The sequence below is a fragment of the Ornithorhynchus anatinus genome, chromosome X1 (assembly GCF_004115215.2).
Source record: "Ornithorhynchus anatinus isolate Pmale09 chromosome X1, mOrnAna1.pri.v4, whole genome shotgun sequence".
Taxonomy (NCBI): domain Eukaryota; kingdom Metazoa; phylum Chordata; class Mammalia; order Monotremata; family Ornithorhynchidae; genus Ornithorhynchus; species Ornithorhynchus anatinus.
The window spans coordinates 17,329,976-17,350,011 of record NC_041749.1 but is presented as its reverse complement, the minus strand read 5'-3'; the positions used below and the strand labels follow the sequence as shown (position 1 = coordinate 17,350,011).

Here is a 20,036-nt window from a genome sequence, read left to right as displayed (position 1 = left end):
AATCTATAGGGGTGGGATATAGATTGTAGGGGGAGACTGCCATCGAAAGCAATTGTATTAAGGGGAAGCAACTAAGAATAAGGTTGTGTGCTATGCTCGTGGAAGGTGGCATGAATGCTTCAGGGGGTTCAGTTCCAAGTGCATAGGTGATGCAGTAGGAAAGGAAAACAGGGTGTGGGGTTGAGAGATTCGTCAGGGAAGGCTGCCTGGAGGAGGAGATGTGATTTTAGTAGGGTTCTGAAGATGGGGAGAGTGGTGGTCTGTCAGATATGAAGAGGGAGTTCCAGGTAGGAGGGAATGGCATGAGCAAGAGGTTGGCAGAGAGAGAGAGAGAGGAGAGCAAGGCACAGGAGCCAGGTGGGGGCTGGAGGTGGTATTTCAGAACGACTTTGAAAAAGAGGAAGGATGAAGCCATGGTGAAGACATCACCTCTTCTCCAAAAAAGTTTCCAGCTTCTGTTGAATTTATTATGATCCTGAACTAGGCACTTCGTGCCGTGCTCGGCACACGGTAAGTGCTCAGTAAATAACACAGATTGATTGATAACCCCCCAAATGATTGATTGAGCCATTGTTATGGGGAGAAGAGACCGAGAGGAAGAGCAAAGGGTGCTCCCTGCCCTCAAAGAACTGACGATCTCCTCCTTTTCTCTCTTCACAGGCCCTGGTGCGTTTCATATACTCCCTCAGTAAAGGCTACCGCAAGATCACCTACCACAACTGGCGTCATGGATTTAATGTGGGCCAGACCATGTTCTCTTTGCTGACGGTAGGCTGATGATCCTTGAAACGGCCGTGATCGGGTTGGAGGTGCAAAATGTACTTAATAAGCTTCCAAGTGTTCTTCAAGATATAGGGAGCCTTAGTGGGGCCTGAAAGTTCTAGACAATCGCTGTGCTTCCCCTGGAGCCTAGTAAAAGGACTTTTTTTTTTTCAATGTGGCATTTGTTAAGCTCTTACTATGTGCCGGACACCGTACTAAACGTTGGGGTAGATACATGCTAATTAAATTGGACACAGTCCATGTCCCATTTGGGCTCACGGTCTTGATCTTCGTTTTCCAGTTGTGGTAACTGAGGCACAGAGAAGCGAAGTGACCTGCCAGGGGTCACAGCAAACAAGTAGCGGGGTCGGGTTTTAGAGTCCAGAATCCCAGAACAATCTGGTCCTACGGTTCTCCTCTCTTTTCTCTCTTCCTGACCTTCTAATGGTTGTAGCTCCAAAATGGTGGAAGAGACTAAGAACCGAACAACTTCTTCAGATGATTCAGGTGGGGAGGAAGGAAAACAGGAGGGTACATGGAGTTTGGGGCGGGGGGTGGATTTTGGATTAAAGTTCACAAAGTGGAGTGCGCCAAAGAGACCTTGTGGATGTGAGTTTTGGCACTGTCGACCTTTCACCGTGCTTTCTTGGCGTCACATCCTAATTTCCAGTTCTCCTCTTGCTCCTTGGCCAGAACAGGGAAGTTCATGTCAAACAGGGCCCCTGCAGCAAAATTTGGAACAGCTTGTTTTGTCCCTGGATATCAGAGATCTTCTGGTCCCGTATTCCAACATAAAGGACTGGATTTTTTCTTCTCGAGCGTCTTTGCAGGTTGAATTTTGTCTACAGTTGGGGACCTCAACTAACAAGTTAAACTCAGATGCTCAGCATTTGACTCCTAGTTTTCAGCTGAGATGCACCATTAGCAGAGTCAGTTGTAGGCAATCCTTTCTGTAGAACCAAACAAAAATGAAACTCGGAGAAGTTGGTGTGTAAGGAGCCAGGCAGTTTATTATCTCCTCCCCTCCCCGCCAGCCCCGATTTGAAACCGAATCTCATTAGGAAGAGGGGAGAGAAGAAGGACCAAACTGCGGTATTCATTAGGCACTTTTTATATGCCAAACACCGTACTGAGCCCTGGGGTAAACATGAGCTAATCCCATCTGACATAGTCCAAGTCCCACATGAGTCTCACCATAGAAGGGGGAGGGGGAACAGTCTTTTAATTCTCATTTTACAGATGAGAAAACTGAGGCACAGAGAAATTGTGACAAATCCAAGATCACCCAGCAGGTAAACGGTGGAGTTGGGATTAAAACCCATGTCCCTTGACTCTCAGGCCCGGGCTCTTTCCCCTAGGCCATGTTGCTTCTTGAAAAGGGAATAGAAAGAGGGGGAAGGAGGGAGGGTAGAGAAAGAGAGTCAGTAACAAGTAGCCTCACAGAGAAAGCCTGTCAGTGTAGTAATACTAATTATTAAGCACCTACTCCGTGCAGAACAGTGTCCTAAGTGCTTGGGACGAGGGTGGTTATTTCTCTGTTGGATATGAAGAGGGAGGGCGTTCCAGGCCAGAGGCAGGTCATGGGCCAGAGTTCAGATGGCAGGATAGATGAGACTGAAGCCTCTCTTGGTGTGGTGTGCTATACTAATACTAATAATAACATTGGTATTTGTTAAGCGCTTACTATGTGCCGAGCACTGTTCTAAGGGCTGGGGTAGATACAAAGTAATCAGGTTGTCCCACGTGAGGCTCACAGTCTTCATCCCCATTTTACAGATGAGGTAACTCAGGCACCGAGAAGTTAAGTGACTTGCCCAAAGTCACACAGCTGACAGGTGGCCGAGTCGGGATTAGAACCCATGACCTCTGACTCCTAAGCCCGTGCTCTTTCCACTGAGCCATGCTGACACTGGGGAAGTACAGAATAGCCAAGTGACATGTTTCCGGTCCACAGGGAGCTCCATTTCTAATGTTTGAGGCGAACCTAAAAATATTTACAACTAGAAAAACTCTGATCCCAATTGGGTATCTTTTATTGTATTTAAGTGCTTACTACTTTCCAGGCACTGTACTAAGGGCCGGGTAGGTCCAGGCTTTTCAGTTTGGATGCGGTCCATGTCCCGCATAGGGCTCACAGTCTTAATCCCAATTGTTCAGATGAGGTAACTGAGGCAGAGAGAAGTGAAGTGACTTGCCCAGACTCACACAGCAAACAAGTGGTGGAGCTGGAATTGGAACCCAGGTCCTTCTGACTTGCGGGACTGCGGTCTATCCACTAGACCACTCTGCTTACCTATGGCCAGTCCCGATCCATGGTTGCTTCCAAGGGGGACACAGCCTGAGTCTAATCATTGAACTTGTCCGAACTTCCACCTTCCTGTCTCAGGGAAGGACAATGTCACTAGAATGGTCCCCAACTAGCGTCCCAGGGCGGCTGAGGAGTTGCTGCCGATAACATCCAAAAGGGACTCTCGCTACCTCTCAGCCACCCAGAGTACTTTGTTATCGACATTAGTTAGCAGACCCATAATTTCCCAGATTCCCTGATAAATGGAACCGGCACTTTCCGGACCCTTCTTATCTGACCTAGTACCCAGATCGAACAAATAACATCAAAACAAATACTGCTAGTTGTTTTCCTGTTGCCCCAGATCCTACCCCCCGAATCCCTAGGTGCTTCTGGAGAAATGTGAAGCCGCGTAGCCTGGAGGAAAAAGCATGGATCTGGGAGGCAAAAAACAGTGCCTGGCACATAATAAGTGCTTAACAATGATTTATTATAATAAATGAATTGTTATGATTAATCCCAGCTCTGCAACTTGCCTGCTCTGTTACCCTGACCAGGTCACTTAACTTCTCTGTGCTTCAGCTTCCTCGTCTTTAAAATGTAAGCTCATCGTGGGCAGTGAATGTGTCTGTTTATTGTTTTATTGTCCTTTTCCAAGCACTTAGTAAGCACTCAAAAAATATGATTGAATGAATATAATGCGGAGTCAGACTTGTTCTCCCTCCCCCTTAGACCCAGAGCTCCATGAGGAGCTCTTAAGCCCTACTTAAAGCTCACCTCCTCCAAGAGGCCTTCCCAGACTGAGCTCCCCTTTTCCCTCTCCTCCCTCCGCTCCCCCTCCACCCCCACCTTCACCTCTCCTCAGCTAAGCCCTCTTCTCCCCCCATCCCTCTGCTCCTCCCCCTCTCCCTTCCCCTCCCCTCAGCACTGTACTGGTCCGCTCAACTGTATATATTTTCATTACCCTGTTTATTTTGTTAATGAGATGTACATCGCCTCGATTCTATTTGTTTGCCATTGTTTTAATGAGATGTTCATCCCCTCGATTCTATTTATTGCCATCGTTCTCGTCCGTCCGTCTCCCCCGATTAGACCGTAAGCCCGTCAAAGGGCACGGACTGTCTCTATCTGTTACCGATTTGTACATTCCAAATGCTTAGTACAGTGCTCTGCACATAGTAAGCGCTCAATAAATACTATTGAATGAATGAATGAGGGGCAGGAACTGTGTCAGACCTGATTACCTCATATCTACCTCAGCGCTGAGTACAGTGCTTGGCATCTTGGCACATAGTAGGTGCTTAATGCAATTATTATTATCGTTCATAATAATAATAATGATCTGGCCTGACTCGAATTAATATCAAATGAGTCTCTGCACCACAGTCGTCCCCTCCCCTGCAATATCAGTCAGATCACGTCCTCCTTCCTCCTCCGCCTCAGAACCAATCAACCAGTCGATGATATTTATTGAGCACTTACTGTGTGTAGAGCATTCATTCAATAGTATTTGAGTGCTTACTATGTGCAGAGCACTGTACTAAGCACTTGGAATGTACATATCGGCAACAGAGAGAGACAGTCCCTGCCCATTGACGGGCTTACGGCCTAATCGGGGGAGACGGGCAGAATCAATAGAATCAATAGAATAGAGCACTGTATTAAGCACCTCGGGAGAGTACAATACAATAGAATTCGTAGGCACGTTCCGAGTCCACAACGAGTTTACAGTCTAGAGAACGGGCTTACCATCTAGAGGAACAAAGTTTTGGAGACTTTTCTAGTGAATGGCAACTCATAAGCATGCCCTGTCCTCTTATTTAGACTGGGAAGTTGAAACGTTACTTCACAGATCTGGAGGCACTAGCCATGGTGACCGCCGCATTCTGTCATGACATCGATCACAGAGGCACTAATAACCTCTACCAGATGAAGTAAGTTTTGTTTTGGTTTGGTTTTAACGGTATTTGTTCAGCAATTACTATGTGCCGGGCACTGTACTAAGCACTGGGGTAGATACAAGCTAATCGGGTTGGCTCATCTCTAGGCCCCACTGTAGAGAGTAAGGAACTGAGGCACAGAGAAGTGAAGTGATTTGCCCAGGGACATACAGCGGGCAAGTGGTGGAGGTAGGATTAGAACCCAGGTCCTTTTGACTCCCAGACCCTAGCTCTATCCACTAGTAAGAAACCCAACATCAAGGACCAAATGTTCTAGAGAGGTGAAGGTGACTCCTTTCTTTCTGCCTTTTCTTCTGAATTCCTAGCTGCCTCCAGACCAGGTTGATTTCACCCACAGACACTAAGCTCAGTCCACTTCTTAGTTTTAAAGAAAAGGATTCTCACGCTGCCTCCACCCCGCCATTTCTGGGGTGTGTTCACTGCCTAAATTCCATAGTCAATCAATGGTATTTATTGAGCATTTAGTGTGCTAAGTCTTTGGAGAGCACAGCACAGCAGAGTTGGTAGACACGTTCTCTGTCCACAAGAGGTTTACAGTCTACAGGGAGAAGCAGAGATTAATATAAGTAAATAAATTATGAATATGGCTGTAAAGGTGCTGAGGGGCTGAGGGAGGGGGGAAAAAGAGACCTACGCTACGTGCTATCGGAATTGCAACGAACTCCGGTAGGTTGTAGGGCTCAAGCTGCAATTGAAAAACTGAAAAGGAACTTGGTAATATTAAAAGTTTTTAGGCATTTGAATTTTTTCCCTGAAAAATTGCCACCCAGCAAAAATTCGCCCCCTAGGCTGGGGCCTCTAGGGCAATCTATCAGCCTGCGTATCCCTTTCCTTCTTTTATTTGCTCATCAATCCTACCCTTAGGGAGCCTGGGTTTACCCCTACAAATAAGCCATTTCGCTTTTCACTTGTCCAACATCTTTGCCCTTTGGAATGTGTACGATGATCATGAAAGCATGCAGTGAGGATTTCACGGGGAAAGGGTCTTACTCTTCTCTTTTCAGATCACAAAATCCACTGGCTAAGCTGCACGGCTCCTCCATTTTGGAAAGACATCATTTGGAATTTGGCAAGACGCTGCTGAAAGATGAGGTACAGGCATTCCTTGGTTTCCTCATCTTTTCTTTGGTGCTAGAACATGATAGCAGCTCACTTTGCAACTGGATGAAGATCCAGAAGTCCTCCAGAATAACCCCTCCCCAGGCATTAGATTTCCACTTCAAACTTATCCAGAGAAGCATTGTTGGCTTCTGCGGTGAACCTGTATAACTCCGGGGATCTTAGTCAGTCATATTTAGTGACCGCTTACGGTGTGCAAAACACTATAACAAGCACTTGGGAGAGTAGAAGCAGCAAGGCAAAGTGGATAGAGCACTGGCCTGGGAGTCAGAAGGTCATGGATTCTGATCATGGCTCCCACTGCCTGTCTGCTGTGTGACCCTAGATAAGTCATTTCACTTCTCTGGGCCTCAGTTACCTCATCTGTAAAATGAGGATTGAAACTGTGAGCCCCAAATGAGATGTGGACCGCGTCCAGCCTGATTACCTTGTATCTACCCCAGTGCTTAGTACAGTGCCCGGCTCATAGTAAGTGTTTAACAAATGCCATTTAAAAACAAAACCAAACAAAACAAAGGGCCTTGGAAGCTCATCTCTAGCTCTGGGGTGTAGGCTAGGAGGGGAGGGAGAGGGGCAACTCCTTGGATAAGAAAAATGGCCAGATACTCGGGAATTTCTAGTGCACTAGAGGCACTTCCCAGAACAGGCCTACCTGGCACTCTACATCCCTTACAAACACCCAGAGAACATTCCCTGTTGATTGAAGGCTCACCTCCTCCAGGAAGCCTTCCCAGACTGAGCCCCCCTTTTCCTCTGCCCGTCCTCCCCTCCCCATCGCCCCGACTCCCTCCCTCTCCTCTACCCCCTTCCCCGCCCCACAGCACTTGTGTATATATGCACATATTTATTATTTTATTAATGATGTGTATATAGCTATAATTCTATCTATATTGATGCTATTGAGGCCTGCCTACTTGTTTTGTTGTCTGTCTCCCCCCTTCTGGACTGTGAGCCCGTTGTTGGGTAGGGACTGTCTATTTGTTGCCGAATTGGACTTTCCAAGTGCTTGGTACAGGGCTCTGCACCCAGTGAGCGCTCAATAAATACAATGAAATGAATGAATTTTGCTATATGTTGTCACGGGAGGATCATATCCTCAGTAGCAGGAGCTTTGCGTACGTCCAGATGGAGATGCATAAGACAGACGATAATCTCTGCCCCTGGCTGCAGTGAAGTGGACTATTTGTCGAAGAGTCAGAGCGCACTTCTGATTAAACAGTGGTATTTATGGAGCACTTCCTGGCAGAGCACTGTACTAAGCACTTGGGCGAGTGCCATGCAGCAGAGCGGAGGCCTCTGCGGAAATAAACCCTGAGTTCAGCTAAACCTCAGCTTAGACCGAGAACCTCAGAGTCATCTCTGGGTTTGTGGTGCTCATCACAGAGCCTCCACCTTGAGGATGTCGTTCACCAAGCGGGGAGGGAGGAGCAGTTTATATTGATAATAATAATTGTGGTCTTTAAGTGCTTAATACGTTCCAAGCACTGTACTAAGCGCTAGGGTAGATACAAAATAATAATCAGGTCCCACCGAGGGCTCAGCCTAAGTAGGAGGTAGAACAGAGGAGGCAGATGAGGGAACTAAAGTACAGAGAAGTCAGATGACTTGCCCAAAGTCACACAGCAAGTATGTGGCAGAATTAGACCCCAGATCTTCTGACTCCCAGGCCTATGCTCTTTCCACTCTTTCCAGTAATGCTTCACTGCAAAAAACACACCGAGCCCCTGACCAGTCCTCAGCTCACAGCATCTCTCAGCTTTCAGAAATTGACTTTCTACACCTGAGGAAGAAAAAACAAACACAAGTAAATAACCCAAATTTGTCCTCGAGCGGGCCGATTTCTCAACCTCCTGTGTCTGCGGACTCAGGAAAATCGTATTCGGTCTTGCCTTTCTCCATCTGGGTTAGCTCACAAATTCCAGTGAGAGAAACAGCGTAGCCTAGTGAAAAGGTTAGATTAACTCTGGTGCTCAGTACAGCTCCTGGCATATAGTAAGCACTTAACAAATACTTTGAAAAAGAATAATAATAATGGTTCAGAACTTACTAATTAGTGCCGAACATTGTATTGAGCACCGGGATAGATACACAGAGTAAAAGAAGCGTGGCTCAGTAGAAAGAGCCCGGGCTTGGGAGTCAGCAGTCGTGGGTTCGAATCCCGGCTCTGCCACTTGTCAGCTGTGTGACTGTGGGCGAGTCACTTCACTTCTCTGGGCCTCGGTTCCCTCATCTGGAAAATGGGGATGAAGACTGTGAGCCTCACGTGGGACAACTTGATTACCCTGTATTTACCCCAGCGCTTAGAACAGTGCTCTGCACATAGTGAGCGCTTAACAAATACCAACATTATTAAAAGAACACTGATCAGGGAGTCAGAGGATCTGGGTCCTAATCCCAGTTCTTCCACATGTCTGTTGTGTGAACTTGGGCGAGTCGCTTCACTTCTCTGTGCCTCAGTTCCCTCATCCGCAAAATGGGGATTCAATACCTGTTCCCCCTCCTGCTTAGACTGTGAGCCCCATGTGGGACCTGATTATCTTCTGTCTACTTCAGTGCTTAGTACAGTGCTTGGCACATAGGTTTAAAAAATGAGGGAAATGCACAGTGATGCACTGTCTGTTTCACTTTCTCTAGGTAAGGTCTCCTAGCTGCATTCAAATCTCACTCTCATTTAATAATGTTGGTATCTGTTAAGCGCTTACTATGTGCCGAGCACTGTTCTAAGCGCTGGGGTAGATACAGGATAATCAGGTTGTCCCACGTGAGGCTCACAGTCTTAATCCCTGTTTTACAGATGAGGGAACTGAGGCACAGAGAAGTTAAGTGACTTGCCCACAGTCACACAGCTGATGTAGCAGAGCCGGGATTTGAACCCATGACCTCTGACTCCCAAGCCCGGGCTCTTGCCACTGAGCCACGCTGCTTCTCTGGTTACAATCTCAGTCACGTTGATTCACTTATTGTCCTTCAGATGATCCTGTTACAAAAAGAAAGCTGGATTTTCCCAGTTTTCTGGTTTGAAGAAGGCAGACAGAAACTGCCTTCAAAAGGAGGGGCGTGCATGACACCTGTTGACGTACGTTTTATTTGGGATAATTCTCAGGTATCGAGCCCAAAGATCCCAGCAGTTAAAAACTTAAAATGGAGGTGGCATAAAACCTACAGAGGACTTGTTAAATTTCAGCCCCTGCAGTGCTCCAATCTAGTTTTGCAGGACCTGGATAAGAAGTCTGGGAAGAGATTCCTTTCTGTCTCTTAGTGTGAAGGAGAAAATATTACTTTGGCTTTTGGAAAAGGTCAAGAACAGTTCTGGTTTCGCTTCTGAATTTCTGTGGAAACCTCTCTGGACTCAATTTCTCATCTGTAATCAAGTGACAACACAGAGGAATGCTGAAAGGATTGATATGGGAAGATGAAGAAGCCCTTTGGAAATATTACTGCTATATAAATACCGAGCTATTCATGCCATTTCAGGCATAGACATGCAGGCTGCTCTAGCTAGATTTTCTCAACTGCATCTGTTTCCTTCTGGGAAAATGTCAGAAGGGTATTTTCCCGTTCATGCTCCACTAATGCACTTTTCATGAATTTCCTCTTGGTTTCCTCAGAGTTTGAATATCTTCCAGAACCTCAACCGAAGGCAGCATGAACATGCGATCCATATGATGGATATTGCCATCATCGCTACAGATCTGGCCCTTTATTTCAAGTGCGTATACCCGCTGAGGGACAATTTATATTTATTCAAATCATTTGTAAGGCTTGTGACCACCGCAAGCTAGCAATTCCATCTAGCGCCTTCTTCCCTCCCCCCCTCCTTCCAAGAGGACACTTCTACCTTGAAAGAATGAGATCGGCCTACAGCTTCTTCATGTGAGTATAAAGAGTCTTGGAGACCCATGGTGACTTTCTGGGGAATTCCAAGGAAGAACACTCTGCCATCAGAACCAGGGAAGAAACCCCCAGAATCCCAGCTCTGCCACTTGTCAGCTGTGTGACTGTGGGCAAGTGACTTCACTTGTCTGTGCCTCAGTTCCCTCATCTGTAAAATGGGGATGAAGACTGTGAGCCCCACGTGGGACAACCTGATTCCCCTGTGTCTACCCCAGCGCTTAGACCAGTGCTCTGCACATAGTAAACGCTTAACAAATACCAACATTATTATTATTATCACCACCCAAATGCCCATCTGACTGTTTTATTTTTTTAGTGGTATTGTTGAGCGCTCACTAAGCGCTGGGATAAATACAGGAAAAATAGGTTGGACACAGTCCATGCCCCACATGGGGCTCACAGCTTTAATCCCCATTTTACAGATGAGGGAACTGAGGGCCAGTGAAGTGACTTGCTCAAGGTCACACAGCAAGTGACGGAGCCAGGATCAGATCCCAGGTCCTCCGACTCCTAGGCCCGTGCTCTTGCCGCTAGGCCACACTGCTTCTCTTGTCCCTGTTGTCCATTTATAGGCCGAATTCCCTTCCCCAGAAACACAGGAAACTAATCGGACAAGGGATCCAAAGCCTCGCGTCTCTCGGGACCACCCTTCTGAGATCCAAGCCATTACTTCGGGAAGAATTTTCTACCAACACACATACCTTTCCCAGATAACCGTTCTGGCGAAGAGCCAGGCCCTCCTTGTTCTCTCCTTGTTCTCTACTTAAAGAGACTCTCCCCACTGCCCCTCCCAATGTTCCAGGCTGTTTTCTTCAGGGATAGATTTGCAGTTATGCTGTTTAAACCGGTTGGAGATAGTCCACCAGCTTGCGAAGTGCAAGGTTTTCATCAATTATCAACTTCCAGCCACCGAGGGCCTCACTGTGATGGTGATTTCTTTGAAACTCCATTAGTTTGCAGTGGATTTGGAGATTCTGCAGAGAGTTGTTTCGGTGTTACATCAGAGATCCGTAACAGCAACCGAGGGGAGAGGCCTGCTAGGCCAGAGTTCATTGCAGCCTCCATTAGAGCAGGGTAGTTTCAAAGACCACAAGACCAGAGACTTCAAGGATTAAAGGAATTACGACCCATTTACTGCAAGCCAGTGACCCCTGGCCCTTCCAGTCGGTGAGGAGGTGCCACTGGGAACTTCGAGGAAGAGGCCAGATACCATAGGCAGAGCAGGGAATATTTTTTAGCTTGTATGGTTTTTAATGGTATTCATTAAGTGTACTAAGCACTGGAGTATATACAAGTTAATCATGTTGGACACAGAAGGACACTGAGGTTCAGAGTCATTAAGTGACTTATGCAAGGTCACAGAGAAGGCAAGTGGTGGAGCCAGAATTAGAACCCAGGTCCTCTGATTCTCTTTCCAGCATGGGAGGGTCGGGGATTTGATAAATCCTATGTTCTCTGGTGTACACTCTCAGGTGGTTTTTACTGTGTCCGTGTTTTTTCTTAGCATGTCAACTGTGCTCACACGAAAATTTTTGTATTTTTTAAATATTTGTTAAACGCTTCTTATGTGGCAGGTACTGCTCTAAGCACTGGGATAGATACAAGGTGATCGGTTGGACACAGTGCCTGTCCCACGCAGGGCTCGTACTTGCCATCCCCACTATACAAATGAGGTAACCGTGGCACAGAGAGGCGAAGTGACCTGCCCAAGATCACAGAGCAGCAATCGGTAGAGCCAGCGTTAGAACCCAGGTCCTCCCAGAGAGGCAGTGAGGCTTAGTGGAAAGACCCCTGGCTTGGGAGTCAGAGGTCGTGGGTTCTAATCCCGCCTCCGCCACTTATCAGCTGAGTGACTTTGGGCAAGCCGCTTCTCTGTGCCTCAATTACCTCATTTGTAAAATGAGGTTGAAGGCTGTGAGCCCCATGTGGGATAACCTGATTACCTTGTATCTACCCCAGAGCTTAGAACGGTGCTTGGCACATAGTAAGCGCTTAACAAATACCATCATTCTTCTTCTGCCTTCCAGGCCCGTGCTCTATCCACTAGGCCCCGCTGCTTCTCTGGGAAGTCAGAAGGTCGGGCCAGAGTTGTCGCAGTGGCAGGACTAGTGAGGTGGTGGCCAGAAAATAGTCAGTATAGAGATACTGAGGAAGGAAGGAGAGGAGGGGCAGGAGGATTGGTGAGAAAGTGTGGTTTAGTCCTTTAGACTATAAGCTCATCCTCTAGACTGTAAGGTCCTCCTCTAAACTGTAAACTTCTCCTTTAGGCTGTAAGCTCACTGTGGATAGGGAATGTATCTACTATCCCTGTTGTACCCTCCCAAGCATTTAGTACAGTGCTCTGCACACAGTAAGCGCTCAGGAAATAAGACTGACTAATCGTGGAAAGAGCACGGGCCTGGGAGTCAGAGGATTTGGATTCTAATCCTGGCTCCGCCACTTGTCCGCTACGTGACCTCGGGCGAGTCACTTCTCTTCCCTGTGCCTCGGTTACCTCATCTGTAAATTGGGGATTAAGACTACGAGCTCATCATGGTCTTTGTCCAACCTTGCATTTACCCCAGTGCCTGGTACATAGTAAGCGCTTAACAAATACTGTTAAAAAGAACTCCAGAAAAACAACAGACTAGCCAAGGGAGGCCAAACTAAGTGGAGAAACCCGGCAGTGGGAAAATGGGGGAGGTTTGGCTGAGGATTTCTTCATATCTCAGTGACAAGGGGATGCAGACACAGGAAATTCTGATAACCCCTCAACATGTTGGCTGAATTTATGGTCATTAGGAGGGAGTTAGTGGTTCTCTGTTCTTTATCTCCATTCGAGGTTGAAAGGAGGAACTGGGATTGCATTGCAACATTCGAATTCAGATTATCCTTGAATCATCTCATTTACTTATCTGTCCTCTCACTCGGTCTGTCTCCGTTTTCAGGAAGAGAACTATGTTCCAGAAGATAGTGGATCAATCCAAGACATACGAAAGTGAACAAGAATGGACCCAGTACATGATGTTGGAACAAACTCGGAAAGAAATCGTCATGTGAGTCTTCTTCGTTCAACCTTGGGTGTTGTGAGAAGTAGTGGAAGTTCTTTTTTTTTTTCTTTTTAATGGCATTTGGTAGAGCGCTTATTATGCGCCGGCCACTGTACTAAGCGCTGGGGTAGAAACAAGCTAATTAGGTTGGTCACTGTCCATGTCCCATATGGGACTCTCAATCTTAATCCCCATTTTATAGATGAGGTCACTGAGGCACAGAGAAGTGAAGTGACTTGCCCACTCTCGCAGGTGGTGGAGCTGGATGCCGAGAACCCACATCTTCTGACTCCCGGGCCCGTGTTCTTTCCACTAGACCATACTGCTTCTTGTTCTTCTAAAAGTTCCTTATTAATGTCTGTAGTAGTATGAATTATACTGTGAATATTTGACTATTCATATCTTCAGGAGTCTAAATCAGGGAGTCAAATGGGGATGATTTAGGAGGGGGTTATCGCCCCTTTTTGTGTTAAATTTTGATTCAAGGTATAAAATGAATGAATGACCCTTTGTATGGCCCATGAAAAGGTATTTTTATTTATCATAAGATGCTTATATTCACGCCAGACTTCATTCTTCACCCTGATACAACAGAATAAAGCTCGACAACACATACGGCTTAGTTTTCCTTCACCACGGGGTCAAATCCTTTCAGAACCCTGTATTAAGGAAATGTTTTTCAATCAATCACTGGTGTTTATGGAGCACTTACTGTATGTAGAGCATTGTACTAAGTGCTTGGGAAAGTCCAATGCAATGGAGTAGGGTAGAGCGCTTAGTACAATAAATACGATTGAATGCGATCTCTGTCCACAAAAGGTTTATAGTCTACATTCTGTAGACTATAGACTCTAGACTCCTTTTGGGCAGGGAACATGTCTATCAACTCTATCGTACTGCACTCTCCCAAGCGCTTAGTACAGTGCTCTGCAGACACTAAGCGCTCAATAAATGTCATCGATTGTTGGCGTTATTAATAACAATAATGACGGTATTCGTTAAGCGCTTACTATGTACCAAGCTTACTATGTACCAGCGCTTAGAACAGTGCTCTGCACATAGTAAGCGCTTAACAAATACCAGCGTTATTACCAAGCACTGTTCTAAGAGATGGGGTAGATACAGGGTTATCAGGTTGTCCCACGTGGGGCTCACAGTCGTCATCCCCATTTTCCAGATGAGGTAACTGAGGCACAGAGACGTTAAGTGACTTGCCCAAAGTCACACAGCAGACAAGTGGCGGAGCTGGGATTAGAAACCACCACTTCTGACTCCCAAATCCGGGCTCTTTCCACTGAGCCCCGCTGCTTCTCTGCTGCTTTGTGTCATAAGTTCAACACGTTCGGAAAGTTCTCTTTCGAGTACTCATCCCATACCACGCACACAACCTTCACTCCTAACACCACGTCACACTGCATGTAGACGGATATGCAATGTCAGAAGAACGTTCCCTAACTCTGCCATCACGTTCTATTCAAAATGTGTGGTGGAAGCTCGTGTGCACCAAGCCTCCCATTCGTTTTTCATTTAACAATTTCCTTAGCTCCAGTCCAAATATCTCCAGCGAGAAAACTCAATCCCCTTTCCCCACCTCCCTTTGAGTGCCAGGGACTAAGTCTTATTTAGCCTTCGATAAATTTTTTTCTCACACCGTAGGTGTGCATTTAATACCGCTGAAGGGATGAATGATTTGGTCAGGGTTAGGCATTGTAGGCCCTCTAGACTGTAAGCTCACTGTGGGCAGAGAACATGCCTCCAGTCAGCTGTGTGACTGTGAGCAAGTCACTTCACTTCTCTGTGCCTCAGTCCCCTCATCTGTAAAATGGGGATTAAGACCGTGAGCCCCACGTGGGACAACCGGATTCCCCTGTGTCTACCCCAGCGCTTAGAACGGTGCCCTGCACATAGTAAGCGCTTAACAAATACCAACATTATTATTATTATTACTTTCCCAACAGCTTAGTACAGTGCTCTGCACACAGTAAGCGCTAAATAAATTTGATTGATTGAGCGTTCTCAACTGTTCCACGTGACTCAGATGCTAGAGAAGCAGCGTGGCTAGAGAAGCAGGGTGGCTTAATGGAAAGAGCCCGGGCTTTGGAGTCAGAGGTCATGGGTTCGAATCCCGGCTCTGCCACTTGTCGGCTGACTGTGGGCAAGTCACTTAACTTCTCGGTGCCTCAGTTACCCCATCTGTAAAATGGGGATTAAGACTATGAGCCCCACGTGGGACTACCTGATTCCCCTGCGCTTAGAACAGTGCTCGGCACATAGTAAGCGCTTAGCGAATACCAACATTATTTTGCTAAGGTTTGATTGGGAAAGCACCGATCACCATGGTGCAAGGGAGTTTGAAAGCAGTGCCATTCCGGCATAAGACAGGCTCCAAGGGTAATAATAATAATGTTGGTATTTGTTAAGCGCTTACTATGTGCCGAGCACCGTTCTAAGCGCCGGGGTAGATACAGGGTCATCAGGTTGTCCCGCGTGAGGCTCACAGTTAATCCCCATTTTCCAGATGAGGGGACTGAGGCACAGAGAAGTGAAGTGACCTGCCCACAGTCACACAGCTGACAAGTGGCGGAGCCGGGGTTCGAACTCATGACCTCTGACTCCCAAGCCCGGGCTCCTTCCACTGAGCCATCAACCTGTAGCTTGCGGACTATGATGCGCTTTGGGTGCTGCATTCTTGCTCCTCTCTGAGCCATCAGCTCAGCTCTGTGATCCAACTTCTCAGGGCATTTCCAAGGTCTGGTTCTCCAGAGGTATTATGGCCCAGTGGTCACTCCTGAAGGCATTTTTCCCTGGGACTAGTGACCTAATGAAAAGGGGCCTGGGTGTTAGAGCACCTGGGTTTGACTCCCGTCTCTGCCACTTGCCTGCTGGGGGACCTTGGCCACGTCGCTTTACTTCTTTAAGCCTCTGTTGCCTTATCTGGAAAATGGGGTTTAGATACCTGTTCTCCCGCCCACTTAGACCGAGTTGCCATGTGGAACGGGGACCGTGTCTGATGTGATTAGCTTGTATCTACTCCAGCCCTAAACAGAGAATAAGTGTTTAACAAATACCATAACTGTTATTATTAGGAGGATTATAATGTTGGTATTTGTTAAGCGCTTACTATGTGCAGACTGTAAGCCCGTCGATTAGACCGTAAACCCGTCAGACGGCAGGGACTGTCTCTATCTGTTGCCGACCTGTTCATTGCAAGCGCTTAGTACGGTGCTCTGCACCTAGTAAGCGCTCAATAAATACTATTGAATGAATGAATGAATGAGCACTGTTCTAAGCGCTGGGGTAGATACAGGGTAATCAGGTTGTCCTACGTGAGGCTCACAGTCTTAATCGCCATTTTACAGATGAGGTGACGGAGGCCCCGAGAAGTTAAGTGACTTGCCCACAGTCACACAGCTGACAAGTGGCGGAGCCGGGATTCGAACCCATGACCGCTGACACCCAAGCCCGGGCTCTTTCCACTGAGCCACGCTGCTTCTCTCATGAGAGAAAATAAATAATCTGCATTTTCAAGACACTCAGTGGTGTGTGCTGAAACATTTGCTCTTATATCCCTTTTTCTCTTTAGTAGCATTTAAACTTTTGTGCATAGAACATTGAATTCTGTTTGCCATCCTGTCTAGATCTTTATATATGATATCAATTTAGCACTACAAGACTAGCATTAAATTGTCGCTGGACGTCCTCCAGACTGTAACCTCATTGTGGGCAGGGAATGTGTCTATCAACACTGTTTTACTGTAGTCTCCCAAGAGTTTAGTACATTGCTTTACACACAATAAGTGCCCAAAAAATACGAATGATTGATTGATTGATGGGATGGCCGTGACCAAGAGCTAGATCCTGGCCCTCAGACTGTAACCGTAAGCTCCTGTAACTGTTATCAGAACCGTACGCTCCTTGAAGGCAGGGAACGTGTCTACCAGATCTCTTCTATTAAACTTTCTCTCTCAAGTGCTCTGCCCACAGTCAATATTCACTAAATAGTCACTAAATGAAGCAGCGTGGCTCAGTGGAAAGAGCCCGGGCTTTGGAGTCAGAGGTCATGGGTTCAAATTCCGGCTCGGCCGCTTGTCAGCTGTGTGACTTTGGGCAAGGCACTCAACTTCTCGGTGCCTCAGTTACCTCATCTGTAAAATGGGGATGAAGACCGTGAGCCCCACGTGGGACAACCTGATTCCCCTGCGTCTACCCCAGCGCTTAGAACAGTGCTCGGCACATAGTAAGCGCTTAACAGATACCAACATTATTAAATACGATGGATTGATCTATCAGGAAGAAGGGGCGATTTATCTGTCCCAATCAGCCCTACTTGAGATCCCCAGATTTTCGACCGTCCAGTGAGAACCCGGCTGGCATCTGACAGGCTCAACGGGCTATGTTCCATTTCTCCCGTAGGGCCATGATGATGACAGCCTGTGATTTATCGGCTATAACCAAACCCTGGGAGGTTCAGAGCAAGGTACGAGTTTACGTTCTTATCTCTCCGTGATCTCTCCGCATCTCCGTGGCTTTTGTGGTGTAACTCGGGAATGACTACTCCCCTGGACCTTCTAGACCACCTTCCTTCCCTCCTCCACGCCATCTTCTCGGTAAGGGGGGTCTTTAGCTCCACCTGTCCACCGTTTTCCAAAATAAAAACTTTGTTTTTATTTTATTTGCCTTTATTAGCCCACAGTTCAGCAGACTCCATACTCCTCATCTTGCTTTGCCAGCCTTTGACCCTGGCAGGGACCGTGGAGGAGGAAATTCAGAGAATGTCAATATTTCCATACCCTCCTGCCACGTAGCTGATTCACCACCCCTTGTCAGCCGGCCCCGGCAGCAGTTTCGGGCCTAGGTGATAGGCTGGCTGTTTCCGGAGTTGAGACGGGGGGCCCTCGAGCTAGTAGAGGGGTTCGCCAGAACCTGAAGGGAGGTAAACCTTGAAATCAGAGGAGGGGAACAAGTTGTTGAAGCACATCTTACTGGGTGACCTTGAGCCAGTCACTTCACTTCTCTGAGCCTCAATTTCCTCCTTGGCAAAATGGGGATTTAATATCTGTTCTACCACCAACTTAGACTGTGATCGGGTTTGATTATCTTAAATCTATCCCAGCTTTGGTAATAGTAGCACTTTTAATAATGTTGGTATTTGTTAAGCGCTTACTATGTGCAGAGCACTGTTCTAAGCGCTGGGGTAAATACGGGGTAATCAGGTTGTCCCACGTGAGGCTCACATTCTTAATCCCATTTTACGGATGAGGGAACCGAGGCCCAGAGAAGTGAAGTGACTTGCCCACAGTCACACAGCTAAGTGGCAGAGCCGGGATTCGAACCCATGACTGACTCCCAAGCCCGGGCTCTTTCTACTGAGCCACGCTACCTTTACTCTGTGTATCTATCCCGGTGCTCAATACAGTGTTCGGCACTAATTAGTAAGTACTGAACAATGACCATTATTATGATTATTTTTCATAGTACTTGTTAAGTGCTTACTATATGCCAGGAGCTGTACTGAGCACCAGAATTAATCCAAGCTAATCAGGTTGGACACAGTCCCCACCCCACACGGGCCTCAGTCGTAATGCCCATTTTGCAGATGCAGTAACTGAAGCACAGAGAAGGTGAGTGACTTGCCCAAGGTCAAACAGCAGACAAGTGACCTGAACAGGGGATTTTAGGGGTCCATTTTGAGGTCTTTGCTTCTTTGCTTTCTGCAGGTGGCTTTGTTGGTTGCTGCAGAGTTCTGGGAACAAGGAGATCTGGAGAGAAGTGTGCTGCAACAGAATCCCATTGTAAGTACAGCTCTTCGATTCTTTTCCCGGAGCTGCCGCTCACAAAATATCCCCTCAGGTAAAACTGTCCCTTCTAGTTCAGGAATAGAATCCTCTTAGAAATATCCGGGTATCAAAACAACCTGTCTTTCCTGAATTTCTTCTGTGATCCAGGGCTTTAAAAATGACTCTCCTCAAACCCAATCAGTCAATCATATGTATTGTGTGCTTACTGTGTGCAGGACACTGTATGCAACACAACAATATGAGACACATCCTCTACCCCCAAGGAGCTTACAGTCTAAAGGACGAGCTTACACAAGATGGCTGCCTCAGGCCCCATATAAAAGGTTGATAACACCGGTCTCATAATTAAAGTTGTTTATTGATGGTATCTTGCCTCTGAGGAGCACAAATCCCGTGTGAGGAACTTCTAAATAACGTTCATCTCCTACACCCCGCGACAGCACAACGAGCGGGGAAGCCGACGGTGTGCTTTTATCCCACATGGGGACCTCCCCCTCTGCACTATAAGCTCACTGTGGGCAGGGAACATGTCCACCAACTCTGCTACATCGTACTCTTCCAAGCATTTAATACAGTGCTCTGCACACAGTATGGGCTCAAAAAATACCACTGATTCATTTGGCTCCCAAACCAGACCCTTTCACACAAGCAGAGCAGAGGTGATTTTTATTACTTTGTTAGACGCCTTCATCCTCACATGTAATTATCGCCAAACTCAGATCACTCCTAGATTTTCCTCCTCACAGAAAAACAAAACCTTCATTGTCCCTATAGGGAGAATGCCGCTTAACCCTCGGCTACTTCCCCGGCCTTCAAGAGGGTGAGATCACCCTGTCAGCCCTCTCGCTAGCCGACTCTCAACTTTCTAGATCCATCGTGAGGCCCGAGGGCGCATCTGCTCAGCTCCAGGCTCGAGGCGGCCTAGAGGATAGAGTACGGGCCTGGGATTCAGAAGGTTGTGGGTTCTATTCCTGACTCCACCACTTGTCTGCAGTGTGATCTTGGGCAAGTCACTTCACTTCTTTGTGCCTCAGTTCCCTCATCTGTAAAATGGGGATTAAGTCTGAGAGCCCTATGTGGGACAGACTGTGTTAACAATTGACCTGATTATCTTGTTTATACCCTGGCGCTTAGTACAGTGTCCGCCATTCGGTAAATGCTTAACAGATACCACCTTTAAGTAAGC

General features: G+C 47.0%; 1 protein-coding gene across 2 annotated transcripts in view; it reads left to right on the top strand.

The window, feature by feature from the left end:
• Positions 1-20,036, top strand: part of PDE6A (phosphodiesterase 6A) — a 55,652-nt gene that overhangs the window by 32,638 nt on the left and 2,978 nt on the right. For both annotated transcript variants that reach the window (XM_029051433.2, XM_001506033.3), the window contains 7 exons: positions 661-768; positions 4,874-4,983; positions 6,015-6,102; positions 9,738-9,838; positions 12,951-13,058; positions 17,466-17,529; positions 18,770-18,844. In XM_029051433.2, the coding sequence (XP_028907266.1) occupies positions 661-768; positions 4,874-4,983; positions 6,015-6,102; positions 9,738-9,838; positions 12,951-13,058; positions 17,466-17,529; positions 18,770-18,844 (654 nt within the window). The remainder of the gene's footprint in view (positions 1-660; positions 769-4,873; positions 4,984-6,014; positions 6,103-9,737; positions 9,839-12,950; positions 13,059-17,465; positions 17,530-18,769; positions 18,845-20,036) is intronic.